At 44.1% G+C, this 25776-nt stretch overlaps 1 protein-coding gene across 9 annotated transcripts in view; it reads right to left on the reverse strand.

Annotated features, from left to right (window-relative positions):
- Positions 1–25776, reverse strand: part of HYDIN (HYDIN axonemal central pair apparatus protein) — a 438409-nt gene that overhangs the window by 57714 nt on the left and 354919 nt on the right. For 8 of the 9 annotated variants that reach the window (XM_053211099.1, XM_053211098.1, XM_053211096.1 and 5 more), the window contains 14 exons: positions 24866–25087; positions 21901–22109; positions 21498–21680; positions 20469–20588; positions 17678–17837; positions 17401–17573; positions 16578–16776; positions 13939–14038; positions 11860–11959; positions 9604–9772; positions 8902–9140; positions 6915–7026; positions 1342–1546; positions 380–615 (listed from right to left, as the gene is read on the reverse strand). In XM_053211099.1, coding sequence (XP_053067074.1) covers positions 380–615; positions 1342–1546; positions 6915–7026; positions 8902–9140; positions 9604–9772; positions 11860–11959; positions 13939–14038; positions 16578–16776; positions 17401–17573; positions 17678–17837; positions 20469–20588; positions 21498–21680; positions 21901–22109; positions 24866–25087 — 2427 coding nt within the window. Of the gene's footprint in view, positions 1–379; positions 616–1341; positions 1547–6914; positions 7027–8901; positions 9141–9603; positions 9773–11859; positions 11960–13938; positions 14039–16577; positions 16777–17400; positions 17574–17677; positions 17838–20468; positions 20589–21497; positions 21681–21900; positions 22110–24865; positions 25088–25776 lie in introns of those variants that run through there. The other variant, XR_008293813.1, reaches the window with a different exon arrangement.

Raw genomic sequence — 25776 nt, forward strand, 5'->3', positions numbered from 1 at the left:
CTTACCCTTATACCCTGACATCCCCCTAATCCTCCTTACCAGACAAATGTGCAACCCAAGGCAGCCTCCCTGAGCTGGCACTCATCTTTGGCTCTCCCCACAATGCTTGATCTATTATAGGTATAGGTGGCTGTTTGATGGATGAGAGAGTTACTCATTGGTGTGTACCATTTTAAAACCCAGAGGAGACATCCACTGAGAGAAATGCATGGCTCTTGGCTTAGGGGAAACTGCCCAGTTACCTCATATGATTTCCAGCAGGGCCTGAGAGCCAGATAATCCCCACTCATGCCTAGAGGCTCTAGAGTAGGGTTTCCAAGAGCTCTTTCCATAGCTTCCTGCCAGCTTCAGTGGGCCAGGGCCATTTGGGGCTGCTTACCTTGTTGGAGATGGGCTTAACTACAATGTTCACATCACAGGCGATCTTTCCCACATTGCTGATCTTGAACCGAGCCTTGGCCTGATGACCCACCAGGACGTTGCAGAAAATGAACTTGTTCTCATCCTCCACAAACAGCCCCCCACTCTCTATGGTCTGTAGGACACTGAGCAGGCTAGCGCTGTTACAAATCTTGTGCTCCTCAAATATCAAGGCACTGTTGTCAGTCACGAAGGCTGGGGAGTGGAGGGAAGAATGAGAGACGAGCCCTGATAGCCTGGTTCCTGCTTTCTGTAGTTGCTAATATGAAGATCTGATTCCGATGGAGGACAATCATAAGAGGAGAGGTAGGGGAATTCACACAAGAGGGTGGGAGTGATGTCACAAATTCTATCTTCTCTTCTTTTTTTGTATTGCTCTTGCTGGTTACCAGACCCCAACCATATTTTCCTTCCAGTAGTAAGGAGAGGTTAGTTCTAGGATCCGGGGTGGACTTGGGAAAGAAGGGGGCATTTGGCCTATGTTGGTGTGAGGCTGCAGGGAGTCTACAGCAAAACAAGAGGAGTTCTCTCTGTGCTTTACCCGAATCTTGCTGAGTTAAAGTGATAATATGCACAGTCACTGAACATTGTTCTCTGTGTGTATGTTGCCCATGGGGAATGGCCAGGCCATGAGTGGGATTCAGTGTTCCTGGGTCCTGTGCCATATCTCATTACACCACGATTCCCAGATAATACTGTTCATCTGAGAATCCTGGACCAAACTCAGGAAGACTAGGAGTTTAAAGCTGCACACCTTCTGTGCATGCCTTATAAATCTTTAAGGAAAAATATGGCTGAAGACACCAGAAGAAGTTCTAAGGACCCAGAGGAAGCAGTTCAGCTATATCTGCTAAACATTTGCATGGTTGGTGGAGGGCAAGGTCTTTTAAGGGGGTGCTCTCCAATCTGAGTGCCCAGTACCTGGTAGACAGGCTTCTGCCAACAGGCTGTAAGGAATGCCGCCAGGCTGATCTCTTGGGTCTCGGTCAGATATATCGATAGCTATGAATTCCTCACATCTTCCCACGGGGTCAGCCACACAATCGACAGTGATAACCTGGGTTCCTCCGGAAGGGATGGAGCCGAACCCAGGGTAGATGGTGAACATGCCGTGGGTGAAGCGAGCCTGCAGGAAAGGTTGAGGGGTGAGAGGGGTGGGGTGACAGAGTCTGAGCCCTTCTACCAGCGTTGTGAGATGGTGTCAAGAGGGACCAGTTGGTTCTCTCCCCACAGGCTTTCTCTGAACCCTAGCTTTCTTCTGGAGGCAGGGAAGGCCTGGGGAATCTTCAGGGATGGGTTCTCTCAGTGCTTCTTTCTGTGCACATTCCTTCTGACCAATCATGACTGAGTGGGAGCCTAAGGGAACAGACGTATTCCACATTGCACAACTCTTACCCAGAGTGGAATCTGCTGGCAGAGGGGTATAGACAGAGCACTGGCTAAGGATGTAGACTTTTGAGTCAGACAGTCATGAGTTTGAATCCCACCCCTGCTATAATCTAACTATTTGACCTTGGACAAGTGACTTCTCTGAGTCTCAGTTTATCCATGAAGTGGGGCTAAAGCCCCTACCTTGAATCATTGGCAGCATCAATGAAAAAAATGTGTGTGAAGTACTTAACATAGCATCTGGCACAGAATTAGTGCTCAAAAAATGGGATATTATCACGCACTCCTCTGGTTCTCCCACTACCCACCTTCGTTGAGATGTAAATGACATATAACATTGTATAAGTTAAAGGTGTACAATGAGATGATTTGTTACTGATATATACTGCAAAATGATTACCACAATGTTAGTTAATGCATCCATCAGCTCACATAATTGCAATTTTTTTGTGTGTGAGGAGAATGTTTAAGATCTAGTCTCTTAGCAACTTCCACATGTATAATACACTACTGTTAACTAGAGTCACCAAGTACATATTAGATTCCCAGAACTTATGCATCTTATAAACTGGAAGTTTGCACCCTTTGACCAACATATCCCCATTGCCTCCACCTCTCCCAACCCCTTGTGATCACATAGGGCTAAGGATAAAACAGGATAATCTCCCCATTTCAAGGTTCTTAATGTAATCATATCAACAAAGTTGATCATCTATCATCAGGGAAATGCAAAAAAAAAATCACAATGAGATATCACCTCACACCTGTTAGAATGGCCATTATCAAAATTAGTATTGTGCACTGTTAGTGGGAATATAAATTGGTGAGAAGGAGAAGCTTTGGATAGTAAGAATACAGTTGAGTGTTGTCACAAAGGATCAAGGTCAGACTGAGGGCACAGAAGAGCTGAAATGGATGGATGTGAGTTAGATGTAAGAAAGGGAAGTGGTGGTCAGAGAAAGGAATCTTAGAAGTCAAGAGTTCAGAAGCATCTCAGTTTCTTTTGGTGTGAGATTCAGGGTGTGACCTCGAGAGCGAGTTGCGAAGGTGGGAGAGAGGACAAGATCATTGGAACTAAAAGGTAGGGTCGTGGAGGGAGGCCTCTCACTAAAGGCAAAGAAGATACAGTAAGAGAAGAAGGCAAAACAAACAAAAAAACCCAAAAGACAAAAAACAACCCCAAACATATACATATATATTAGAAGGGATGAGAGTTATAGAAACATATGTAGAAAAAATATTATGTATGTTAATTAAATAAAAGGCTTCTGCTGAAGAGGAAAATACTTGAGAAGACATGAAAACCAGCATGTAGAAAATTCAATCCAAATGTAATCAATAATTACCAGTGTCCACCTAGTGCAGAATACCTACTTTTTCTTATTTTTGCCTTCAATGCACAAGTGGTGGCTGGAGCTGCAGCAGCCATCTTGGAACCATGAAGAAAAGTCAAGAGAATTTCAAACACCAAAGAGCCTCTAACAATACAAGCAACTGTCTACCTTATCTAAACATATTCTATTTAGACCACTAATGTTGGATTTTCTGTTACTTGCAGCTAAACACCATCCTACATGAGTAAGTCTTTCTCCTCTATGAAGCCTTCAGTGACTTTTAACACCTACCAGGAACAGAACTTTATTTATTCATCTTTCTGGAGCTTCACCCTCCATACACACCTCAATTATAGAATTTACCATGTTGCTGGTCAACTGCTTATTCACCCTCCTCCCTTTATAAGTGTCTAAAATATTTCCTCTACATCCATTTAGAACCATATTAGACAGTGTTATAAATTTTGTTTTAATTGATAAACATTATTTAGAAAACTCAAGAGGAGAGGGAAGTATATTGAATTTACACACATAATTGCCTGCCATATTTTTACTTCCTTCTTGATGTTCCATAATTCTTTCGTTTATTATTTATTTTGTGTTTAAAGAAATTCCTCCAGTCATTCTTTTAGGAGAGACCTGCTAAAAACAAATTATTTTACTTTTCCTTCATTTGAGAAAGCTTTCATTTTCCATTCATTTCTGAGGCATATGTTTGCTGGATATAAGATTCTGGCTTCACAATTATTTGCTTCCTGTGCTTGCAAAATGTTTTGCCACTTTCTTCTGGCCCCTATGATTTTTGATAAGAAAATCTGCTGTCATTTAAATAGTTTCCCCCTATATGTAAGGTGTCGTTCCTCTTTCACTGCTTTCAAGATTTAAAAAAAAGAAAAGTTATTTTTAAGTAATCTCTGCACCCAACGTGAAGCTCAAACTCACAACCCCAAGATCAAGAGTTGCATGCTCTACCAACTGAGCCAGCCAGGAGTCCCTGCTTTCCAGATTTTTTTGTCTTTAGTTTTTAGAAGTTTGACTATGATGTGTGTTGGTATGGATTTATTTAGGTTTGTCCTATTTGGGATTTTCCCAGATACTTGAATCTACAGGCTTACATCTTCTGCTAAATTTGGGAAGTTTCAGTCATCATATCTTCGAGTACCTTTTCATCCCAACCCTACTTCTTATCTCCTTCTGGAACTCTGATGAAAAGGATATTAGATTTTTTGTTATAATTCCACAAGTCCCTCAGGGTCTGTTCATTTTTTTTATTCATTAGACTCAAATAGGCTTTCAAAAGACTCAAAACAGAGTTTATTTTCTCCCTTGTTTAGACTGGGCAGAAAAATGGCCTCTCAAAGATGTCCACATCCTAATCCCTGGAACCTGTATATATATTGCCTTACATGGGGGAAAACTCTATTGATGATTAAGAACCTTGAGATGGGGAGAGTATCCTGTATTACCTTGGGACCAATGTAATCACAAGGGCCCTGAGATATGGAAGAAGCAGGTCTAACAGAGTTAGAAGGGGATGTGACTATGGAAGAGGCTGGAGTCATGTGATGTGAGAAATACTTGATCCATTATGGCTAGTTTTGAAGATGGAGGGAGGAAGTTATTAACCAAGAAAGGCAGGTGCCCTCTAGAAGCTGGAGAAGGTGAGGTAATGGATTCTCTTCCAAAATCTCCAGAAAAGAATACACTTTTGCAAACACCTTGACATTAGCCCAGTGAGTCCTGTGTCAAGCTTCTGAGGTATACACATAGTGTAAGATAAAATTTGCATTGTCTTAAACCACTAAGTTTGAAGTAGTTTGTTTTGAGAGCAATAGCAAAGAGATACAATACAAAGAATTTCTATTGTTATGTCTTCAAGTTCACTGGGTCTTTCCTCTGTCCCCTCCATTCTATTGTTGAACCCACCAACTGAGTTTTAACTTCTGGTTATTTCTTCAGTTCCAAAGTTTCCATTAGGTTCCTTATGTCTTCTCTTCCTTTGCTAAGACTTAACCATGTTTTCATTTGTTCCAAGCATGTTTATAGTTGCTCTTTGAAGCATTTTTATGTTGGCTGCTTTAACATCTTTGTCAGATAATTTTAACAGTCATTTCAGTGTTGGCATCTATTAGTTTGAGATCTTCCTAGTTTTTGATATGATGAGTGATTTTCAGTTGAAACCTGGGGAATTTTGGCTATATGAGACTCTGGATCTTACTTAAATCTTCTGTTTGAGCTGGCATTCTCTGACACCACTCTTCCAGGGGAAGTGGGGCACTGGCTCATTACTGCCAGGTGGGGGTGGGGGTACAGATCTCTGACTCAGACTTCTCATAACTGCCAGAGAGGGGTGGCAATTCCCATTTCCCACTGGTCGTAGACAGATACCTCCCTGGTGGAGAGGGGTAGGAGTACCTTGCTACTGTTCTGCTGATGCTTTGGGGTAGGGAGGTCCATTGTGGGGCAGGGAGGGATGTCTCATTACCATTGGGTTGGGGTGGAACAAGGCTCCCCAAGTGGTGTCTTTACAATAAAAGGTGGAGGTGGTAGGGGGTAATGAAAGCTCTACCTCCCCACTGGACATTCTCAAACACAACTCTGGAAGAGGTTTGGGACATCTTATGACAGCCTGAATAAGGTATAATTCTAGGCTCCCCATGGGACTTTGCTAGCAGGGGTCAGATATGGCCACAGATTTTTCTGTTGTTTGACTATAATAGGTCTTTTTATTTTTTTTAATTAGGCTTCATGACCAGCATGGGGCCCAACACTGGGCTTGAACTCATGACTCTGAGATCAAGACCTGAGCTGAGATCAAGAGTCGGATGCTTAACCAACTAAGCCACCCAGGTGCTTCTGTAATAGAAAAGTTCCTATGAAAGTTTTCTGTCTTGCTGGGCTGCTCTTTTCCTGGCCCTTTGGCCAGTGGGAGCAGGCTTTTGTTGGAGCTTTTTTTGGTTTGTGTCTGTTGATGTTTCTGGGTTGCTGGCTCCTTTTGCACCCAGTTTTAGATATATGAAGTAAAAAGAAAACTCAGGGAACTCACCATTGTGATGTTTGTTAGGTCCCAAGGATCCTACGTAGTCTGATTTTTTCTCCTCACCTTTTGGTCTCCTATGTTAGTTTTGTATACAATGTGCAGGGTTTTTAGTTGTACTTAGTTGGGCAGAATAAAGAAAAGTATGTTTATTTCATCTTATTAGAGAAGTCTTAAAATCTGCTTTTATTTAAGTCTGTCCACATGGGTTTCTGTTTTGTTTTTGTTTTTTTTTAATGTTTATTTATTTTTAAGACAGAGAGAGACAGAGCATGAACGCAGGAGGGTCAGAGAGAGGGAGACACAGAATCTGAAACAGGCTCCAGGCTCTGAGCTGTCAGCACAGAGCCCGACGCGGGGCTCGAACTCACGGACCACGAGATCATGACCTGAGCCGAAGTCGGCCGCTTAACCGACTGAGCCACCCAGGCGCCCCATCTGTTTTTTTTATTAACAAATGATTCTTGATTAAAATATACATGAAAAGCTGAAACTTAATCTTAAGGCAATAAGGAGCCAATGAGGGTTGTAAAACAAGAGAGGATATCCAAATTAAAAGTCAACACCTTGCCGTAAAATGAAAGTAATATTTCAATATAACTAGAATTCCTGCCACCGTGGGTTCATTCAAATCCCTCTAGCCTAGGGGGGTATTTGTTGCAAGAACTAGTCAGGAGAAAACTAGTTGGGAGGCAGGCTTACAGGGCTTCTGTGACAAGGAAAAGGGTGCTCACCTGGTTTGTGATGTTTATTTCTTTCTGAACAGTATCAGAGAGCTTGGTTGCTTTGGAAGGGCCAGTCTTGTAGAAGCTTTCCCGCGATCTTGCATGTCTAACATGGCTGGTTCTGATTAAAGATACAGAAGGTATACCTTCAGGTTGGGGTGGTGACATTCAGTACCACTTGTCTGCTAATTGTAAGGTCCCTTGTCCTAAGAATGAAGGAGGCAGCCAAGGGAGCATCTGGGGGGGGGGGTGTCAGCCTATTTATCATTAACCAACCTCACTGAATAATTATAAGAAAACTATATAGTAATTATACTTATTAACTATGATTCACAAGGACATGAACAGTACTGCAAGAAAATAATAATTTTTAAATGTTTACTTGACTTCACTGGGAAGCAGTGTGTGAAAATTATTTATGGAAAATCATTTGTGGAAAAATCTTTTACTTGATCTTACTTAAAAAAAAAAATGTCAAATAGACTTAAAATCTGTCCCTTTTCTTCATATTTATAGTCATGATGCTTTTAAACTGAATTTATGCAATAGCTCAAATACAGGATTCTGGCTGCTGTTCACTTCATTTGAAGCTAGTTTACCCATTAATTAGCTTGTCCAGATGCCAGTTAACCTACAATGTCAAATGTATTTGAGGTACAATCTTAGACTTTTGAAAGCTTTATATAATTTGAGCATTCACTTGCATAATGGCCAAAACAACAAAAATTCATCCCCCTTTGAGTGTTTTGCATTAAATTTGTACACACTTAAATGAAAAACAATTAAAATTAAAAACACTGTATGTTAACTAACTTGAATTTAAATAAAAAACCATATAAAGAAAAATACAATTACATCATAATATCTGTCAAAGGTATTGAATTATTGTAAGATAAATGATAAAAAAATTAAGCTGAAATTAAATTTGGAAGAAAGAAAGTTTAAATAGCTTAACCCCAGATTTCTTAATACATGCAAGCTTAGCCAAAATGGAAAAACATATCTACAAAAATACAAAACAATTACAAACAGTGGATGTCTGATTTAAAACAATTACTTGTAAAGTCAATTTTAAATTAATTAATTAGGGGGTCAATTAATTAGTCGGGACAAAGTGCCTCAAAAATTGGTAAAACTATGCTTAATTTGCCAAAAAAAGATGATCATCAAATAAAAGACAAAAGCACTCAAAAAGGTAAATTGTTTTAGTGAATTGATTAAGAGCTGCCTTTTGAAGAATACAGACTTTTGTCGTTGGAACAGCTATTGAGTTAGCTCTTGTTATACCGGGTCTTCATGTGGAGAAGGTAAAAACAGTCCCGGCAGACTGAATGCCGCAGCACGCGTCTCCAGTCTACATTTCCAGGGTACCTTTTGCCATCCCCCACATGAAGCACAGCTATGATGTATTTTGATTTAGCTTGCGGTTATAATAGTCCCCCGACATCTTACAATAAAGAGGACACTGACTTACTGGGAGTCTTGTAGCACACACGAGAAGCATGAGGACAACAGACACAACCCCAAGGAGAAGGCGTACATCTGCTTAATTAAATTTACCTTAGATCTGACAGCAGTTAGAAAGCATATGAATCTGGAATCTGAGATGTGGGTTTAGAACTGAGATCTACTGGTGATTTCTTGCATAATCTTGGATGAGCCATTTCTAAATCTTAGTGACCTCAGCTCCACAAAAGGGGATTGGGTGAATTTAATGTTTTATTTATTTTTGAGGGAGACAGAGTGTGGGTGGGGGAGGGGCAGAAAGGGAGGGAGACACAGAATCTGAAGCAGGCTCCTGGTTCTGAGCTGTCAGCACAGAGACCTACAAACCATGCGATCATGACCTGAGCAGAAGTCAGATGCTTAACCGACTGAGCCACCCAGGCGCCCTGGGGATTGGGTGAATTTAGATGAAATATATGAAAGCTCTTTGTAAAATATAATGTACTAATTAACCAAGGAATGGCATGAATTAAGTGAATACTCGTCTTACATTTTCTTTTGATGAATGGGGCTCTCCCCCATCAGCCTATAAAGGGCGTATCTGAAGTCAGTAACACCTTGATTTTCTATGGTGAAGGTGGTGCTTCTCCGAGTGCCACAGATCAAAGCTCCAAAGTTGATGATGGAGGAGGGGCTGATGTTGTATTTGGAGTACACTGCATTCACAGAAAACTTAATTGGGATGCTGGCAATGATTTCACCCCCTTCTGTGATGTTGGGCTCAATAATCTAGAAGGGAGGAAGGAGTGAGAAGATGTTAGCCATTATGCTCCAGAATTCCCATGACTACCTACGCCATTCTCTACTTTCATCATTGAAAGCCAATCTCATTCTTTTTTTTCATTCTCTTTTTATTATTGCAACAACAATGTTAGCGAAAACTAATATTACACTTACTACGTACCAGCCATGGACCAACAGGGACCGACTTTACCTACTCCCTCACTTCTCTGCTCTTGTTTTGCATTTGATGACTGAACTCAGCTCCTTTGGTGCTCCTCAAAGATCAGGGGCTACATTTCCTGTCTGGGACTCTAGATTCCTGATGACTTTGCACACCTCCCACCTGACCTACTCTTGCCTGCCAGCTAGGGACCAATCCCTAGAGCATGTATTAGATCACGTACTCTTCTTTCCAAAATGAGTCCCACAATCCTGCCACCGAGTGAATCCTCCCTTTGAGCCGTTGTACCTGACAGCGCAGAATTGGCTGGTGCTCAATCTTCACTTCCTTTTTTGCACGAAACGACACCTGGACATTTGTGGGCTTTTCCATTGTGGTCAGTGAGCCCTTTTTGGGTAGGACTGAGATCATGGAATTTACATTGGTTGCCAAAATCCCTAAGGAGTCCACAGAAAAGCTGAAAGATAAGAATAAAAGGTCAGTTTAAGTCATTATGGGGAACCCATGACACTAGAGAGGAGATAGACTGTTGAGTGCCTGCCATGTCCCTGGCCCTGCTTAAGCATGGTGTCTGGAAGTGCCCACTGTGCTCTGTATGTTCTGACCACCCCTCCACAGCCAGGATAGATGAGGCCAGAGATTGGTGCATGAGGCAAAGACAGCCATCTGTAGCCTGAGGTCAAGAGGTGCCTTTGCAGGATTATCTTTGCCCAACAGAGACGCTTGATGCTAGATAAGGATCAACGAAATTAATTCATCTCTCTGTCTCTCTGTCGCTCTTCCTCCCCTCTCTGTGACTGTATGCAGCACATACAGAGGGAACAGTGATGCAGAAGCCAGGGGATCTAAGGAAGGAGAGAAAGCAGGGGTAGAAGCCATTTAACAGGTACGCTTGGAAAGGGAGGCAATGGCCCAATGGGGGTGAGGTGCGAAGCCACAGAGAGCAGCTGGCTCATGAGAATGGCAGAGGGACTGGAGCAGAAGCAAGGAACGTAAGCTGAGGCAGGACACCTGGAGTTGTCATGGGGACCTCAACGTCACCCCCATGCTCCAGGAGGCCTGGTGGCTCTACTGCTGCACACCTGGTACCTGAGTTTCCTCCCTTCTCCGCACAGCCTTCCAGTGAATTTTGATCACCTGTTCCATCCTGAAGGTGACTGTTCCATGTAACCTCAAAGAGCAGAGCTAACGCCCCAATGATAACCTACAACAAAACTCACCAACAGGCAAGACTCCATTCAGCGCTAATTCCAAGGGGACAGTGGCTTTCTTTTAGCTTTTATCTATATTTACATTTCAATTTATGAGTCTAGTAATGGTAGCCCTGAGGCAGGACCTCTCTCACATCACTGTTCTGTCAGCTGAAATGAAACTATCATGAATACACCGAATTCCTTCTAAGTCAGTGAGGGGGAAGTCCCTTTATCAACTGCAGTTTTTCTAGGGGGCAGGATAATTGTCCAGAGAATAGATTGTAGACTGGCCACAGGTGCTGGCACTGCCCCCAAGGTTTGTGTGACCCTGCCTGAGTGACCTTCTCCCTTCCCCAACCCATTACCACCCTTTCCTCTCTGAGAAATCTCAGATTTAGTGTTTCTTTTTTTTTTTATATATATATATTTATTTTTGAGAGAGAGACAGAGTGCAAGCAGGCAGGGGCAGAGAAAGAGACACATGCAGAATCTGAAGCAGGCTCCAGGCTCTGAGCTGTCAGCACAGAGCCCGATGGGGGGCTCAAACCCATGAACCCATGAGATCATAACCTGAGTTGCAGTCTGAAGCTTAACCGGTGAAGCCACCAAGGTGCCCCTTGTGTTTCATTTTTAAAATTATTTATTTATTTTTTTTTAAATTTGAATCCAAGTTAGTGTCATAATGATTTCAGGAACAGAATTTAGTGATTCATTACCTACGTATAACACCCAGTGCTCATCCCAAGTGTCCTCCTTAATGCCCCTTGCTCATTTAGCCCATCCCCCCACCCAACCCTGCTCTAGCCACCCTCAGTTCTTTGTATTTAAGAATCTCTTATGGCTTTTCTCCCTCTCTGTTCTTATATTAGTTTTGCTTCCTCAAGAAAGAGCACAAGCTGGAGCTCTATTCCGCCAGGCCACCATTTGGATTCCAGAACACAGTGGTTCTTAAAATTAAAAAAGAAAATTGGAAAAATCCCTTTCTTCACACGCAGTCTTAGGTGTAATGCTGCCTTATGAGACAGATAGGAGCCAGCTGAGTTCCCTATCCCCAGTCTCTCCCTCCACCCCCAGGACCTCCCCTCACCTTCACCCAACCTCTCCCTCTGAGTCTCCCTCCCACCCCTGGACCCCTGTGGCTCTGGGTACATTCAGAGGAGCCTAAAGGACCCCTGTAAAGCCACAGAGTTGAGAGCCTCTGCTCTCAGGAGCTGAAATCCCATTCGTTTGAAGCCCGAGTGAGGCTCAAAGCAGAGATGGTTTTTATGATTTCCCCAGTCAAGGTTTTTTTTGTATCTCCCAGACTGTGAGTGGATGGGGATGACCATGTGACCGATGGTTTTCAGGTTACCTGAACATGATCTCATATTTCCCACGGTTCTTCAGCTGCAGGGGCTGCTTCACCTCTTCCATGACCTTCACAATCCCGAAATCGAGGCCTCCTTCAGCTCCTGCAGAAGCCAGGGGCCAGGGTGGGGAGGATGAGTGGATGGCACAGGGGTGAGAAGCAGGGGAACTCCCTATTGAAGTTCACATGGAAAATTCACGGTGACAAGTTCAGAGGATTTGTTTTCTGAAAACACTGTGGCTAAAAATACCTCGAGTAATTGACTCTCAGCCAATAAACAATAGACACTGCTCTTGAGCCCAGTTCAAGTTGGGTGGCTCCCCCTGGTTTCCATCTTAGGACCACTGTCCTTCCTTTCATGCTTTCCACTAGCTAAAACTTCTGCTATTAAAAAAATTTTTTTTTTGCATCAAGTGTATAATATACATATTTAGAATATTACATATAAATTTGTATTGTTTTACTTAGCATTGCATCATAAGCATGTCTCCACATAATAGAAAACCTCATAAATGTGATCTTGATGGTTATATGTATACCATGATAGGCTGTTCTATAACTTAAAATATTATTTCTATAATAATAATATTCCATTCTTAATAGACATTTAGGCTATTTCCAATCTTCCATTATTACAAATAATGCCGCAATAAATATCTTTGTACATAAGGCTAATGACACGTGGGTACACATGTGGCTCTTGTGTTCTATGCATCCTGCTGAGAAGGAGACCAGTCAGAAAAGGGAGAAATAATGGAGAACTGCATGCTGAAAGGGAGGGATCTAACCTGGGTGTTAGGGCAGTAGAAGGGGCAGAATGATGCCTGTGCCCCCGGAAGGTGTCCATGTCCTAATCCCTGGAATCTGTGAATATGCTAATTTACATGTCAAAGGAGAATTATGGATGGAATTAAGGTTGCTAATCATCTGACTTTAAAAAATAAAAAGGTTGTCCTGGATTCTCTGGGTGGGCCCAATGTAATCCCAAGGACCCTTAAAGGAGACAGAATTGGGAGAACTAGAGAGATGGTGGCGTGAGAAGGACCTGGCCCAACGTTGCTGGCTCTGAAGATGGAGGAAAAGGACCATGACCCAAGGGATGCAGGCAGCTCCTAGAAGCTGGAAAAGGCAAGGAAATAGATTCTCCCTCAGCGCTTCCAGAAATGAGTGCAGCTCTGCCAACACCTTGATGTTAGCCCAGGTAGATCCGCTTTGGACTTCAGAACCACAGCACTGTAAGCTGATAAATTTGTGTCGTTTTAAGCCACAGTGTTTCTGGTAATTTGTTACAGCAGTGATAGAAAACTGTTGAAATTTTTAATTTAGGTTAGGCTTTAATTTAGGTTAACACAGGTTGGAAGACAGGTACTTACTCTAAGATGACTGTTCAGAAAAAAGCTCTGCAAACTTTCTACTAATGGCCACCCCTCGTCATCTCCCATTAGAGAAATTAAGATTCGTAGTAATGTTGCTAACATTACTCGGGGATTTGCATTACAATTGACTGAAATTCCACCCCCTCCCCAACATCCACTAGTCTTCCTCTACATAAGAAATATACTAAGCGATGATTCACGGGAAACTGCCCCCAAAACCAAGAGTACACTGTATACACTGTATGTTAGCCAACTTGACAATAAATTATATTTAAAAAAAATACTTAGTTTGAAAATAAAAAGAAACATACTGTACTATCAAAGACAAATACCATACGATTTCACTCATGTGGAATTTTAGAAACAAAACAGATGAATATATGGGAAGGGGGTGGGAAGAGAAGAGAGGGAAACAACCCACAAGAGAATGTTAATGATAGAGAACAAACCAAGAGTTGATGGAGGAAGTGAGTGGGGGATGGGCTAGATGGGTGATGGGTACTAAGGAGAGCACTTGTCGGGATGAGCACTGTGCATTGTATGTGTATGTAAGTGATAAATCACTGAATTCTACCCCTGAAACCAATATTGTACTGTATATTGGTTAACTAAAATTTAAATAAAAAAAAAACAAAAACAAACAAGAAATATACTGCACTGAAAGATGTGACTTCCAAACACCCATTCCTTGAAGGGGTCAACAGACCTTTGGGAAAGGTGATGTCCAAGGCAACGTCGTAAGACTCTGCAAAGACCATGATGTTTTCAATCTGAACAACACCAACAAGATTGTCTGCATCTAAAACCTGTTGGGGTAAGAGAAATTCTTGAGTAAAAGCAAGATCCACAGGATGCTTGGAGCTTGAACTATGTACCATGCAGTGGGAATGATGGAGAAGGAGGCATGGTGTAGAATATTTATAAGATGTATTTAGCTTTGGACTTCAGCGAGCATTTGGTATGATTAGTATACTCATAACATCCTCTGGGAAGTGCCAGTGTAGACAATAAATATAAGAATGGGAAAAAGGACCTGTATTTTTCATCTTGTCCACTTATGGGTTTTAAATATTTGCATGATTGCCACTACATTATTGAAGTTGGGGTTGTGAGTATACACTGCAGAAAAGTGCTCTTTGGAATATTTATTTATTTATTCATTAGAGAGAGAGAGAGAGAACAGGGGAGAAGGGCAGAGGGACAGGGAGAGAGAGAATCTTAAGCAGGCTCCATGCCCAGCACAGAGCCCCAAGACTGGTGTTTAAAACATTGACCTGGGTGGTGCAGCCAGTTAAGCGTCTGACTCTTGATCTCAGCTCAGATCATTGTATCTCATGGTTCATGAGTTCGAGCCCCATATTGGGTTGTATACTGATGGTGCAGAGCCTGTTTGAGATTCTCTCTCCTTCTCTCTGCCCCTCCCCTGCCTGTGCTCTCTCTCTCTTTCTCTGTCTCTCAAAATAAAAAAATAAACTTAAAAAATGCTGACTTTCATCGTCTGATATTCATACACTACAATTGTTGATTAAATGAATCTATCAGTATCTGTGTTCAGCTATCTTAAGGACTGTCATAGGTATGTGATAATAGAGATTAAATCCAGTGAGTGGACCCCAAAGTAGCAACAGGATTAACTCATGTAAATTACAGTTGGAAATATGAACTCAACCCAAGGAAGAATTAATAGTCAGACCTGTTCCAAGGAAAATCAGGCTGCTTTGAGTATTGGTAAGTTTTCTATTCCTACAAGTATTCAAAGAGAAGCTTGGATAATCCCTTGATTATCCTTGATTGTTGCGGAATTGATTCAAGCATCAAAAAGTCAGTGGCATTCATTCATTTGTTAGTTCATTTTACAGATTCTACTGAGTACCTTCTCCGTATAGGCCTGTCCTAGACACTGGGGGCATGATGGGGTAGTGGAATGAATGGTGGCCATGTATTAACCCCTGGAACCCAGGAAGCTGACGTTATTTGGAAAAAGTCTTTGCAGATGTAATTGAGTTAAAGGTCCTGAGGTGAGATCTTCCTGGATTATCTGGGTGGGCCCTATACCTAATGACAAATGTCCTTATAAGAGACAGAAGAAGAGGAAATGCAGACAGAAAAGGCCATGTGAAGACGGAGGCAGAGTTAGAGAAATGCAGCCACAAGCCCAGGAACACCTGGAGCCACCAGAAGCTGGACGAAGCAAGGAAGGATTCTTCCCCCAGAGTCTTCAGAGGGAGTATGACCCTGCAGGCTCCTTGATTTCAGACTTCTGGCTTCCAGAACTGTGAGAGAATAGATGTGTGTTGTTTTAAGCCACTTAGTTTGTGGGCATTTGTTTACGTCAGCCCTTGGAAATGAATACAGATGATGAGCAAGTCAGGCAAGATCTTGCCCTGATGGAGTTCACATAAGAAAGTAGAGAAAGAAACAGGATATCTGAAAGGGGGAGATGCTCTGAAGGACAGAAGACACGGCGAGTGATCACACATAACAGGAGATTACCTTGATGCGGTGACTAGGGGAACCCAGTTGGAGCAGTGCTGTTTAGCGGACCTCACAGAACCTGGGGGTGACATTCTTGGCAGGGTTGCTGCAAGGCCAAAGGCCTGAGGCAGGAAAAAGCCAAGAGACCCCATGATGGAGCCTATGAGTGAGAGCGAGGTTGGATACTGAGGCAGGCAGGGACTGAGAAGCAGGGGACCCTGGGCTCTATCCTCACTACAGCTGGAGCCAGCAGAGTGCTGCTGGAAGGAGAGGGGCCTGACCTGACTGACCCAGATGGGGAATGGGCCTCTGCCAAAGTCCAGGCGAGAGATGCTATAGACAGCCTGGGCGAGGGTGGCAGCAGCAGTGAGGGCAGAGGAGCGGGCAGGTGGGAGGTATCCTGGGAGACAGAACTAACAAGACTTGGAGGAGGACGGGGCCGGACACAGGCTGTCATGGAAAGGAGGGAATCAAAGATGGTTCCTAGGTGTCTGTTGGGAGCACCTGGGCAAAAGGTGATGTTTATGGAGACAGGGATCTAAGCAGTGACTGGGTTTGGGAGTGTGAAATCAGGAATCTCATGCTTACAAAGGGATAGTAACACCATCAGTCAGTCACTCACTCTGCATTGAATGAGTGCTCTGTTCTTGGCACCAGGAAATCAGCCACGAGTGAGACTGCCTTTATGGAGCTTACAATTGTGTGCAGAACGAGACACCGTGGGTTGATGGTTGTCAAATGGGGATCAGTTGGGAGCATGTAAGAGGGAAACCTGGCTGTGGTTGTGTGTGGGTGTGTGTATGTGTGTCTATCAGGGAACCCAATATGTGCACATTTGATGACCAAGTCTGAAGGTAAGTGAAGCCTCACCTCCAACCGGATCACCCTCTTGATGTTGACAGGTTTGGAGGGCAGGAAGTGCACCTGAAGGCTGTACTCAGCCTTGGGGGGGATGGTCCCCTGCATGGTGGACACAGTGAAGTCATCACCCAGGTGCTCCAGGCTGGTGACCCGCCAGGCCACGGGCAGGGGTGTGACGTTACGGAGAAGAACTACCTTGGATTCTTTTCTGCAGGGACCAAAAGAAATTTTGTCAGTTTCAAATGATTCTGATTTATTATGGTGGGTCAGAAAAAGCACTTCTGGTTATTTCAATCATTGCTTAGTTCACTAACCAGTGTTTATCAGGTAATCGGACCTGGTGTTAACAATCAAGGAATGCAGGATACACATCATAACAATATTCTCTTCTAGTAGCCCCAGAAGTAAACATTCTCTTTAGAATAATATGAAGCCAGTGAATGAATATGTTAAGTTCCAGTTTTGGTCTAGTATTCTCTCTTTAGGCTCCAATTTCTAGACCAAGGATTCCTAACCTTTTAGGGTAATGGACTGCTTAGAGAACCTGGAAAAAAGTGAGACCTTCTTCTGAGAAAGCTGCAAATATGCACACACTTTGGCAATTGATATTGGGAATGGGGGTGCTTCCTGAACCCCACTGAAATCAAGTTAATTTGTGAACTGAATAGGATTATTAACCATTTTGGCTTGCACAGGACTAGAAGTTTCCCAGGATGCAGACTTTCAGTGCTAAAACTAGAAAAGTCCTGAGAAAATCGGGATGAGTTGGTTGCCCTACAACTAAATGTTCTTTAAATTCCATTGCAGTCCTCGTATCATCCAGAATTCTGACCTGTGCAGCAAGAGCCGATCAAAATGCAATTGCCTGGGTTCCAGCTCTAGTTCTGGGCGGACCCCTTGGCAGCTTAATTTGAAGACCGCTGGCTCTGGGTTCTCCTTGATGCAGCAGACAATGCAGTCGTCAAAGACACCAACTGCAGTAGGGTAGGCCCATATGTTCAGCATCTAAAGGAAGAGTCAAAACAAAATACATTTATGCTGAGAACACCAAGGTGTCAAATTTCCCAAGAAAGACTTGCCCTGGTGGACTTGTTTCCAGGTGACTATACCTGCTTCTCATTGGGTTTCAGAACCATGTTGATGGGCTCCAGGAAGTAGGTGTTTGCTTTGACATCATTCTGAAAGCAGAAGAACACCTCTGCAACCATTGGCGAATTGTTCAGGATTGTCAATGTTTCCATGTTGCCTGGGAACAAGGATGACTTGTACCTGTAAATGAACAAGAATTAGGGATGTGGCGGTGGGGAGGGGGCGCCTGGGTGGCTCAGTCAGTTAAGTGTCTGACCCTTGATTTTGGCTCAGGTCACCATCTCACAGTTCATGAGTTCAAGCTCATGCACGATGAAAGCACAGATCCTGCTTATGATTCTGTCTCCCTCTCTCTCTGCTGCTCCCCTACTTGCTTTCTCTCTCTCTCTCTCTCTCTCAAAATAAACATTAAAAAAAAAAGAATTAGGGATGTGGATGTGAGCACTGACTGAGAGATCAGGTGGAAAAGGAGATTGTGGGGTGTACAAAGGGTAGTATGGTTCACTGAGGCAGTAGCGTGGCAGCTAAGAACACAAGCTGTGCACTTGTGGAGACTGGTGGCTATGACCTGACCCCTCTCCCTGCAAGCCTTGGTCTCCTCATCTCTAAGAGGGGAAGATAATACTTGTTGGGATTTCTATGAGTATTAAATGCAGTGGCAGCTATCATGGCAAAGAATTCTAACAGAACCAGGCAGCTCTATCCTTCCCAGGGCTTATCTTCCCAGGAGGCATGAACCTTTGAGTAACTTATTATTTCACATCTGTCTTAGAGATGACCTCCTTTACCTCCTCCTCCTAGACCTGTACAAGATGTTACTGTTTTGACGTACATTCATTTGGTGTGGTTCGTACATGGCTGTTTCTGTTCCTTCGTGACTCTCCACAGAGTTGAGAACTGTTGGCATTAGAAGCTGCTCAATTAATGGCACTGAACAGAAAAGGAATCACAGAAGGTACAAGGAATGCCAATGAAGATGCTCATCATCAGAAGTCAGAGCACAGGTCAGGAAAACAGAGTCACCATACTCTTCACTGCTGCCCAGAAACAGTCTGAAAAGCTTTTTGGATAGACAGTGATAAAGGAAAGAAGGAGAGCAAATGGCAGAGACCAAGTCAGGGTCATAGAGACAGAATTTTCTCAGTGTCAACACCAAAGCGGGGGTGACCTTCATATCTAACTGGTCACCGCCACCATCCAGCACTGTGCTAAGTCTCATGTGTATTATCCAGTTCAGTTTCACAAATCTGTGGGTGGGTGCTATTATTTTCCCATTTTGCAGATGAGAACATTGAGGCTCAGCAAGATTTAAGAAAATAAATAAATGATAACCGATTGTACTGGGCCTTGTTTCTGGGCCACTGTAATCCTCTCCTTCTGGACCAGCACTGTCTGGCCCCAAATTCTGGTTGGTTCCACCACTGCCAGAACACATGCCTCTCTGAATGGCCATAATTTCCCTGACTTCTGACCTTGGCTGCTTTGTACATCATGTCCATCAATCTGACCCCCCTCCGTCTCTCTCTGAAACCCTTCTATTGGGCCTTGAAGATCCACTCCATTGTCAGCCAACCCTCCTCATCTGGGCTTTCTGGTCCAGCCTCTTAGGAAATAAACTCCGGGTATTGAGGGACTGGAGAACAAAGAGGGCTCGTTAGTTGCACCAAGTCAGTGAGAACAGAAACATTCTCTACTTATCATAATCAATGCTAGACTGAATTAAGACGTGGCTAGAACTGGGTCCAGTTTTGGTCTTAACCTCCCTGCCTACACAATGGGAAGTTTGTATGTGACCGAACAAACTGGTCTCACTAGAAATGTATGGCCATCACCCTCACCTGGGGCACCCAATTTTGCCTGACAACTTTAATCTGTTTCTCTGGTATTCTACCTCCCCAGCTTTCCACAAAAACTCTTTAATCTGCTCTACATTTTCTCAACAATTTTATCTTCCCTCCACTTCCCTCCCTGTTAGGGATGACCTTGAAAATGTGTCACGGAGAAAATAGACGGTTGCATGGGAACCTTCTCACTGTTTCGACCAAATCTGCACCTGAAGCCATCTGCCTTCCTCTCTCCTAGTAGGAGGTGGTGGCCCCTCTTCCTGGCAAGAACAGCATCTCTGTATCCCATTGTGTAGTCTCAGGGAGCTGTACCACTGATGGCCCTTACTTTCTCTCAAAACTCTGACCTCTTCCTCCCTGTGTCCTCTTGGCATCCCAACATCATAAGAACAACAGTGTGTGAGCAGTGTTCCTTGGACTCCATGTCTCCCTCTCATCCTTGACTGCCTCTCTTTCTTCACAGTCAAGCTTTCCAAAGAACTATCTTCACACTCCATCTCCCTCCTTTTACCAGCCACTGACTCCTCAACTCACTTTGCTTGGGTTTCATCCTCAGAAATCCCTAAAAGGACCCTTGCTAAGGCCCCTATGGTCTCCATGTTGTTGAATCCCACGGATGTCCTCTGAGAACAAAAACCACAGAGCTTATTCCTTGCTTTCTGTGGCTACTAGCTATACTTCCTAAGCATCTCAAACAACATATCGCAAAGTCAACTCTTGATCCTACCCTTTCTCCAACAAAACTGGTCCTCCTCTGGGATTTTCCATCTGGGAAGATGGTGTCTGCATTCATCTGGGTGCTTAGTAGGAACTCGGGGCACAAGAACCCAGTTCTCCTGATTTGTGGCTCAGGGCTAACTGGGGCAGCCTTATAAAAACTACATCCACATGGAAATCCTGCTTTGCACTATTATTCATGAGTCCAACTTGGAGTCTGAAATCTGTTTTGAAATAATGGAACACTTACTTATCTCTTGATTTTCCACAAAGCAGTGGCCCGAAGTAAAACCTCTCCATGCTCATAATATACTTCTTAAAGATGACCTCATTTGTCTTCATGTCTGTCTTCCACTCAGGAAATACCACTCTGAATACAGAGGAAGAAGAGAGGAAGAGAGGCTCTCTGAGTGGAAGTTCGATGCCTCCACTTGATGTTTACATAAACCCAATATTCCCTGTTCAGCAAAGGGTTCAGGTGTCTGGAGACAGAATGATTCTTAATTTGAGGACCTGAGTTAAGCCTTTGGTCCTGTTCCCTCCCACCACCCCTGGGATGGGTTCCATCCCACCACCCCTGGGATGATAGAATGGTTTGAACTTGAGAAAAAAGATTCCCAGTGGAGACTTCAATAATGAGGGGCTGATGATAGAGCTGAGCTAGATTTCCTGTTCTAGGGTGCCCAGCTACAAAAACAACCCCTATGGAAAACTAGTTCTGGACATTAGCTAGCTTCTGAGTTCCTTGTCCAGTGTGGCCTCCTGGCGAGAATTGCAAAAAACATCTTCCTGGTGGACAAGCTATAAAAGGCCTCTTCCCCTAGAGGGGTTGTGTCACTAGCTTGCTCAGCCAGGTGACTGTTGTGCATAAGGGGCGCAGTGGTGTTTGGTAGCTTATGTTGTGCATAAGGGGCGCAGTGGTGTTTGATAGCTCAGAATAAAAGTCCGCTTGTGGACTTCCACACATTTAGTGATATTACAGGAGAAAAAGTCTGATGGTACGTACCGAATCTGCCTAAATTAGCTCAGTAGTTAAATAAGCCAACTAACTCACCAGAGGAGGACATTTTGCCGGCCTGACATCTACTGACGTGCTCCATAGCTCAGTTTCATGGCATATGACATTCCTGTGGCTTTGTAAGTGTCCAAGACACTGATGCCCAGTACGGCTGGCAAACCCGGGCCCACATTGGTAGGGAGAGCTACCTTGCTCAAAGTGCCACGTGGGAAAACGAAAGTGTTTCTGTCAACTCTCTCTTTCAAAGTACAACGGACTTACTTTGGGTCTTGGCAGATGTACGGGTAACTGCACACGCCTCGGCAGTAAAGCTGGTACTGGCGGTGAGTCCCAAGGATCTCAAAGTTAAATGTCTGGTCAAAGTTCCCAAGGTCAGCAGAAGAGAAGTGTATTCGTAAGGCCACCTCACCGTTGGCTGGCACGATCCACCGGAAATGGTTCAGCCTGCCAACGACCATGGGGCTTTTAAAGAGAGAAGGCTTCCTCTGGGGCAGGAGCAGGCAGGACAGCTGCCTGGGAGGTGTCCCCGCCTGCCAGGGTTGGACACAATCACGCAGAGGGTCCCGCAGGCAGGACGGCCCTTCTCCCCTCGGGCACTGTGTCAGCCACACCCTCTATTTGGGCTTCAAAACTACCCCCACCCCCGGGTGGTCCAGAGGCCCACCTGGTAAACTTCTCCTGAGACAACTGCCCAGAGAGGCTGTTCTGCTCCGTGTCTGACAGGGGGGCAATGGCTCCAGACGTTGCCCCAGAAAAGACCTTCCTGCTGAAGGCCATGCGACGTTTGTCCTTCTGAGTGTCTCGGACCTGATCTGCCTTTTCTTTCAGTTTCTGTCTGCTCCCCTTGGAGGAGGTGGTCTGCTCCTCCTGCGCCTTGATTAAGAACAAGCACGAGGTCTTAAATACTCATCTGCATACACATGAACAGAGACAACTACAACATGCCTGCTGTCTGGGATGGCCGCGCTGCAGGTCCAGGATGCTGGTGGCTGCCTAGAGCAGGGGAGGGCCCAGCCAACTATCCTAGCAGAGAAGAGGAGTACGAGAAGAGGAGAGGAGTCCAGAGCTTTTCCTGGCATCCCATTCCCCGAGGAGGAGGCCAAAGCCTAGAGAAAGCTTGAAGCTGCAGGGGATATGCTCCCATATGCATTTTGTTGTGTTTCCTTAGTACCTTTTACTCTACACCCCTCATCTCCTCCCAATGACATTGATTTTGGGACAGACCAGACCCGTGTTCTGATAGAATATTCCAAACTGAAATTTTCTGACTATTCTTAGAGGGTCATTTCACTTATTCCTTTATTCCCTGTATTTTTTGTAAGACAAAAATTAGGCTTCAAAGCTTGATTTGATTCATAGAGGATGCGGTATATATCACACTCCATCATAATGAGGGACAAAATGCCATGTCGACCCATGATTACAGACGCAGTGTGTTCACGTGGCTGGAGTGCTGCCCGCCAGACGTGGCCACGGTAAAGTGGGCTTTTCCTTTTGCAGCTGGCTAGTCACCTGTGGGATGATGCTCTGGGCTCGCGGTGCGCATCTTGTTCCCCAACAAAGCACTGCTTTTTGTTTTGTATAAGTTGGTGCTCCTCAATTAATACTTTTCTGGGGATAACAGAATAGTGTTTTTCTTTCTTTTTTTAAAAAAGTTTATTCTTGAGAGAGAGAAAGAGAGCATGTGTGCGAGAGCTGGGGAGGAGCCGAGGGGGGCGGGGAACGGAGGGTCAGAAGTGGCTCTGCATTGACAGCAGAGAGCTCAATGCGGGCCTCAAACTCATGATCCGTGAGATCATGAGCCGAGCCGAAGTTGGACGCTTAACCGACTGAGCCCCCTAGGCGCCCTGTGTTTTTCTAATTCTACTCTTCTTTTTATAGTTTTAGTTGCCATTCTTCCAGAATGAAGAACTTTCTTCTGCTAATTGGGGATGAACTAGAGTTCCTCCTAAAATGGTAAGTTAAAGAATGCTTAATCTTTTTCTGTTTGCGGCTCATTTTAAGGAAAGAGTTTGGTGTCATAGTCACCTCTGATGTTGGCAATTTTTTAATCTTTTTTATTTGGATTCTGTTCTAGAAAGGCCTGCCTATACATGCTGCTGATCTCAGATGATGATTTCTTTTTTTTCTAAATGTTTACTTATTTTTGAGAGAAAGAGGAAGAGAGAGAGAGAGAGAGAGAGAGAGAGAGAGAGAGAGGAGGGGGCAGAGAGACAGGGACAGAGGATCCAAAGCTGGCTCCTCACCGACAGCAGCAAGCCAGATATGGGGCTTGAACTCACGAACTGCGAGATTATGACCTGAAGTCAGATGCTCAACTGACTGAGCCATCCAGGTGTCCCTCAGACGACAGTTTCTTACTTGTAAATAGCAGTTTGGGGCAGTCTCTTCACCTAACTGAGCCTTAGGCAGAGCCTATAAGTGATTTTATTTATTTATTTAAATGCTGTTATTTACTTATTTATTTATTTTTTTGAGAGAGAGACAGAGCATGAGCTGGGAAGGGGAAGAGAGAGAGGGAGACACAGAATCTGAAGCAGGCTCCAGGCTCTGAGCTGTCAGCACCGAGCCTGATGTGGGGCTTAATCTCATGAACCGCGAGATCATGACCTGGGTGGAAGTCGGATGCTCAACTGACTGAGCCCCCCCCCCCTCCAGGCACCCCCAGGTGATTTTATTATTCTTGCTGGGGTGTATGTTTTGTAGGAGGCTGTGTGGAGAGATTCAAATTTGGGGCCACCACACTCCTCTGGGAATAAAAAGCCCATCTATAGTTCTTAATATATATACCTTCTGCATATTATTGGTCAAATCTATTTTTCCTTTGTGATTTATTCTATTAATTACATATCTATTTTCTTTTACTTTTATATGATTTCATTTGGATCGCTTATATTTTGAATTTTTTAAAGGCCCATTGATTTATTTTGAGAGACACAGAGAGAGAGTAGGGGAGGGGCAGAGAGAGAGAAAGAGAGAGAGAGAATCCCAAGCAGGCTCCATGCTGTCAGCATGAAGCTCGATGCTAGGTTCAAACTCACAGTGAGATAATGACCTGAGCTGAAATCAAGGGTCGGATGCTCAACCGAATGAGCTGAGGTGCCCTCAGATTGCTTATATTTTTAACCCAGCTGGAATTAATTTTACCGCCTTGTGTCAATAAAGAGATAAAAAGTGAGTTTACCAAAATATCTAATCTTCCCTTGACAAATTCTTTGGTAATCTGTCCTTTTTCTAGTGCTGTGTCTTCCCTTAATTCGTGTCTGTTGATTCTTGTATTCTCATGCCCTGTGTGAACTACCTTAGCTTCCCAATACATTCTAATATCTTTTTTCTAAAAGAGCTGGTCTTGCTTAATTGTTTCTCACACATAAGCTTCAGAGCAATTCAACAAGTTCCCTAGACCATCCCACGGGGGCTGGAAAGGGTGGAAGATGAGAATGAGCCATTTTGAGAGAGGCTCATGCGGGGTTCCCCAGGCAGGATCCCTGATGAGTCAAAGGCAAACACATCAGTGAGCATGACAGCCAACGCTGTACTCAATTTTTGACCATGTGGAAAGTGGCCTCTTTCTGCCCATCTGAATTCCCGCCAAGGTCAGGAGGGCAAGCAGCTGGCTTGCTCCTTACCTTCGCAGAGCTCACAGTGCTTGAAAGCTCTGGTTCTGCTTCCCCTTCTCTTTTCTCCTCCTGCAGGGAGAGCTCTTCAGGTGGTGGGATCACAAACACAAAATGCTTCAGGATTTCTGTTGTGGCCGGAGGCAGCCGCTTCAGGGGGTGGGAGATGATTGAGAATAAGGCCGGAGGTGGGATGGGTGGGCCAGAGGAGCCCAGACCCAACATGTCCAGGATCTAAAGGAAAAGCCCATGGTTAATTTCCTACGCACAGGGTAGGGTTCCCCCAGCTCCTCCCTGAGTGAGCACAGGGTGGTTCAGACCCTCCTGTCTTTTCCTCAACATTCTTGGGAGATGCCCCTGCTATGGGCATGTGTCAGGGGAGGGGTGTGAAAGACCTCTGACACAGCTCTGTAGGTTTTTCTAGATCCCCACACCCTAGACCAGGCTGGGGCACTTGCTGTGGCTGCACGCTCCCTGTACCTCTCTCATCATCGCCCTTGTCACCCTACTGTGTCTGTCTCTGCAGCTGGATGTTACATAAACTCCACTGGGACAAGAACCAGGACAATATAGCACAGGGCCTAGCTCATAGTAGGCACTCAAAACTATGTTTTAGAGACTAGCTCTTAAGGCTCTGATGTCTATAGTACAGAGTTGTTCCATCTGTTTTCAGATCCCGTGTTAATTGTTCTTTCACCTTTAAATGTTCTTTCCTTCTAATGCTGAAAGATAGGGTCAGAGCAGGTCAAATATGGCAAAGAAGAAAAAAGCCAAGGTTCTGGGAATGGGGTAAAGGATGGGAAGGAAGAGAGAAGTCAAAAAGAAACCAAAGAGAACATTCATTCCTACAGCATTCTCCCCTTCTGCTCTCATATATACTGAAGGAGCATCTTCCAGAGCAGATGCCTTTAAAATTTAGCAGC

The sequence above is a fragment of the Acinonyx jubatus genome, chromosome E2 (assembly GCF_027475565.1).
Source record: "Acinonyx jubatus isolate Ajub_Pintada_27869175 chromosome E2, VMU_Ajub_asm_v1.0, whole genome shotgun sequence".
Lineage (NCBI taxonomy): Eukaryota > Metazoa > Chordata > Mammalia > Carnivora > Felidae > Acinonyx > Acinonyx jubatus.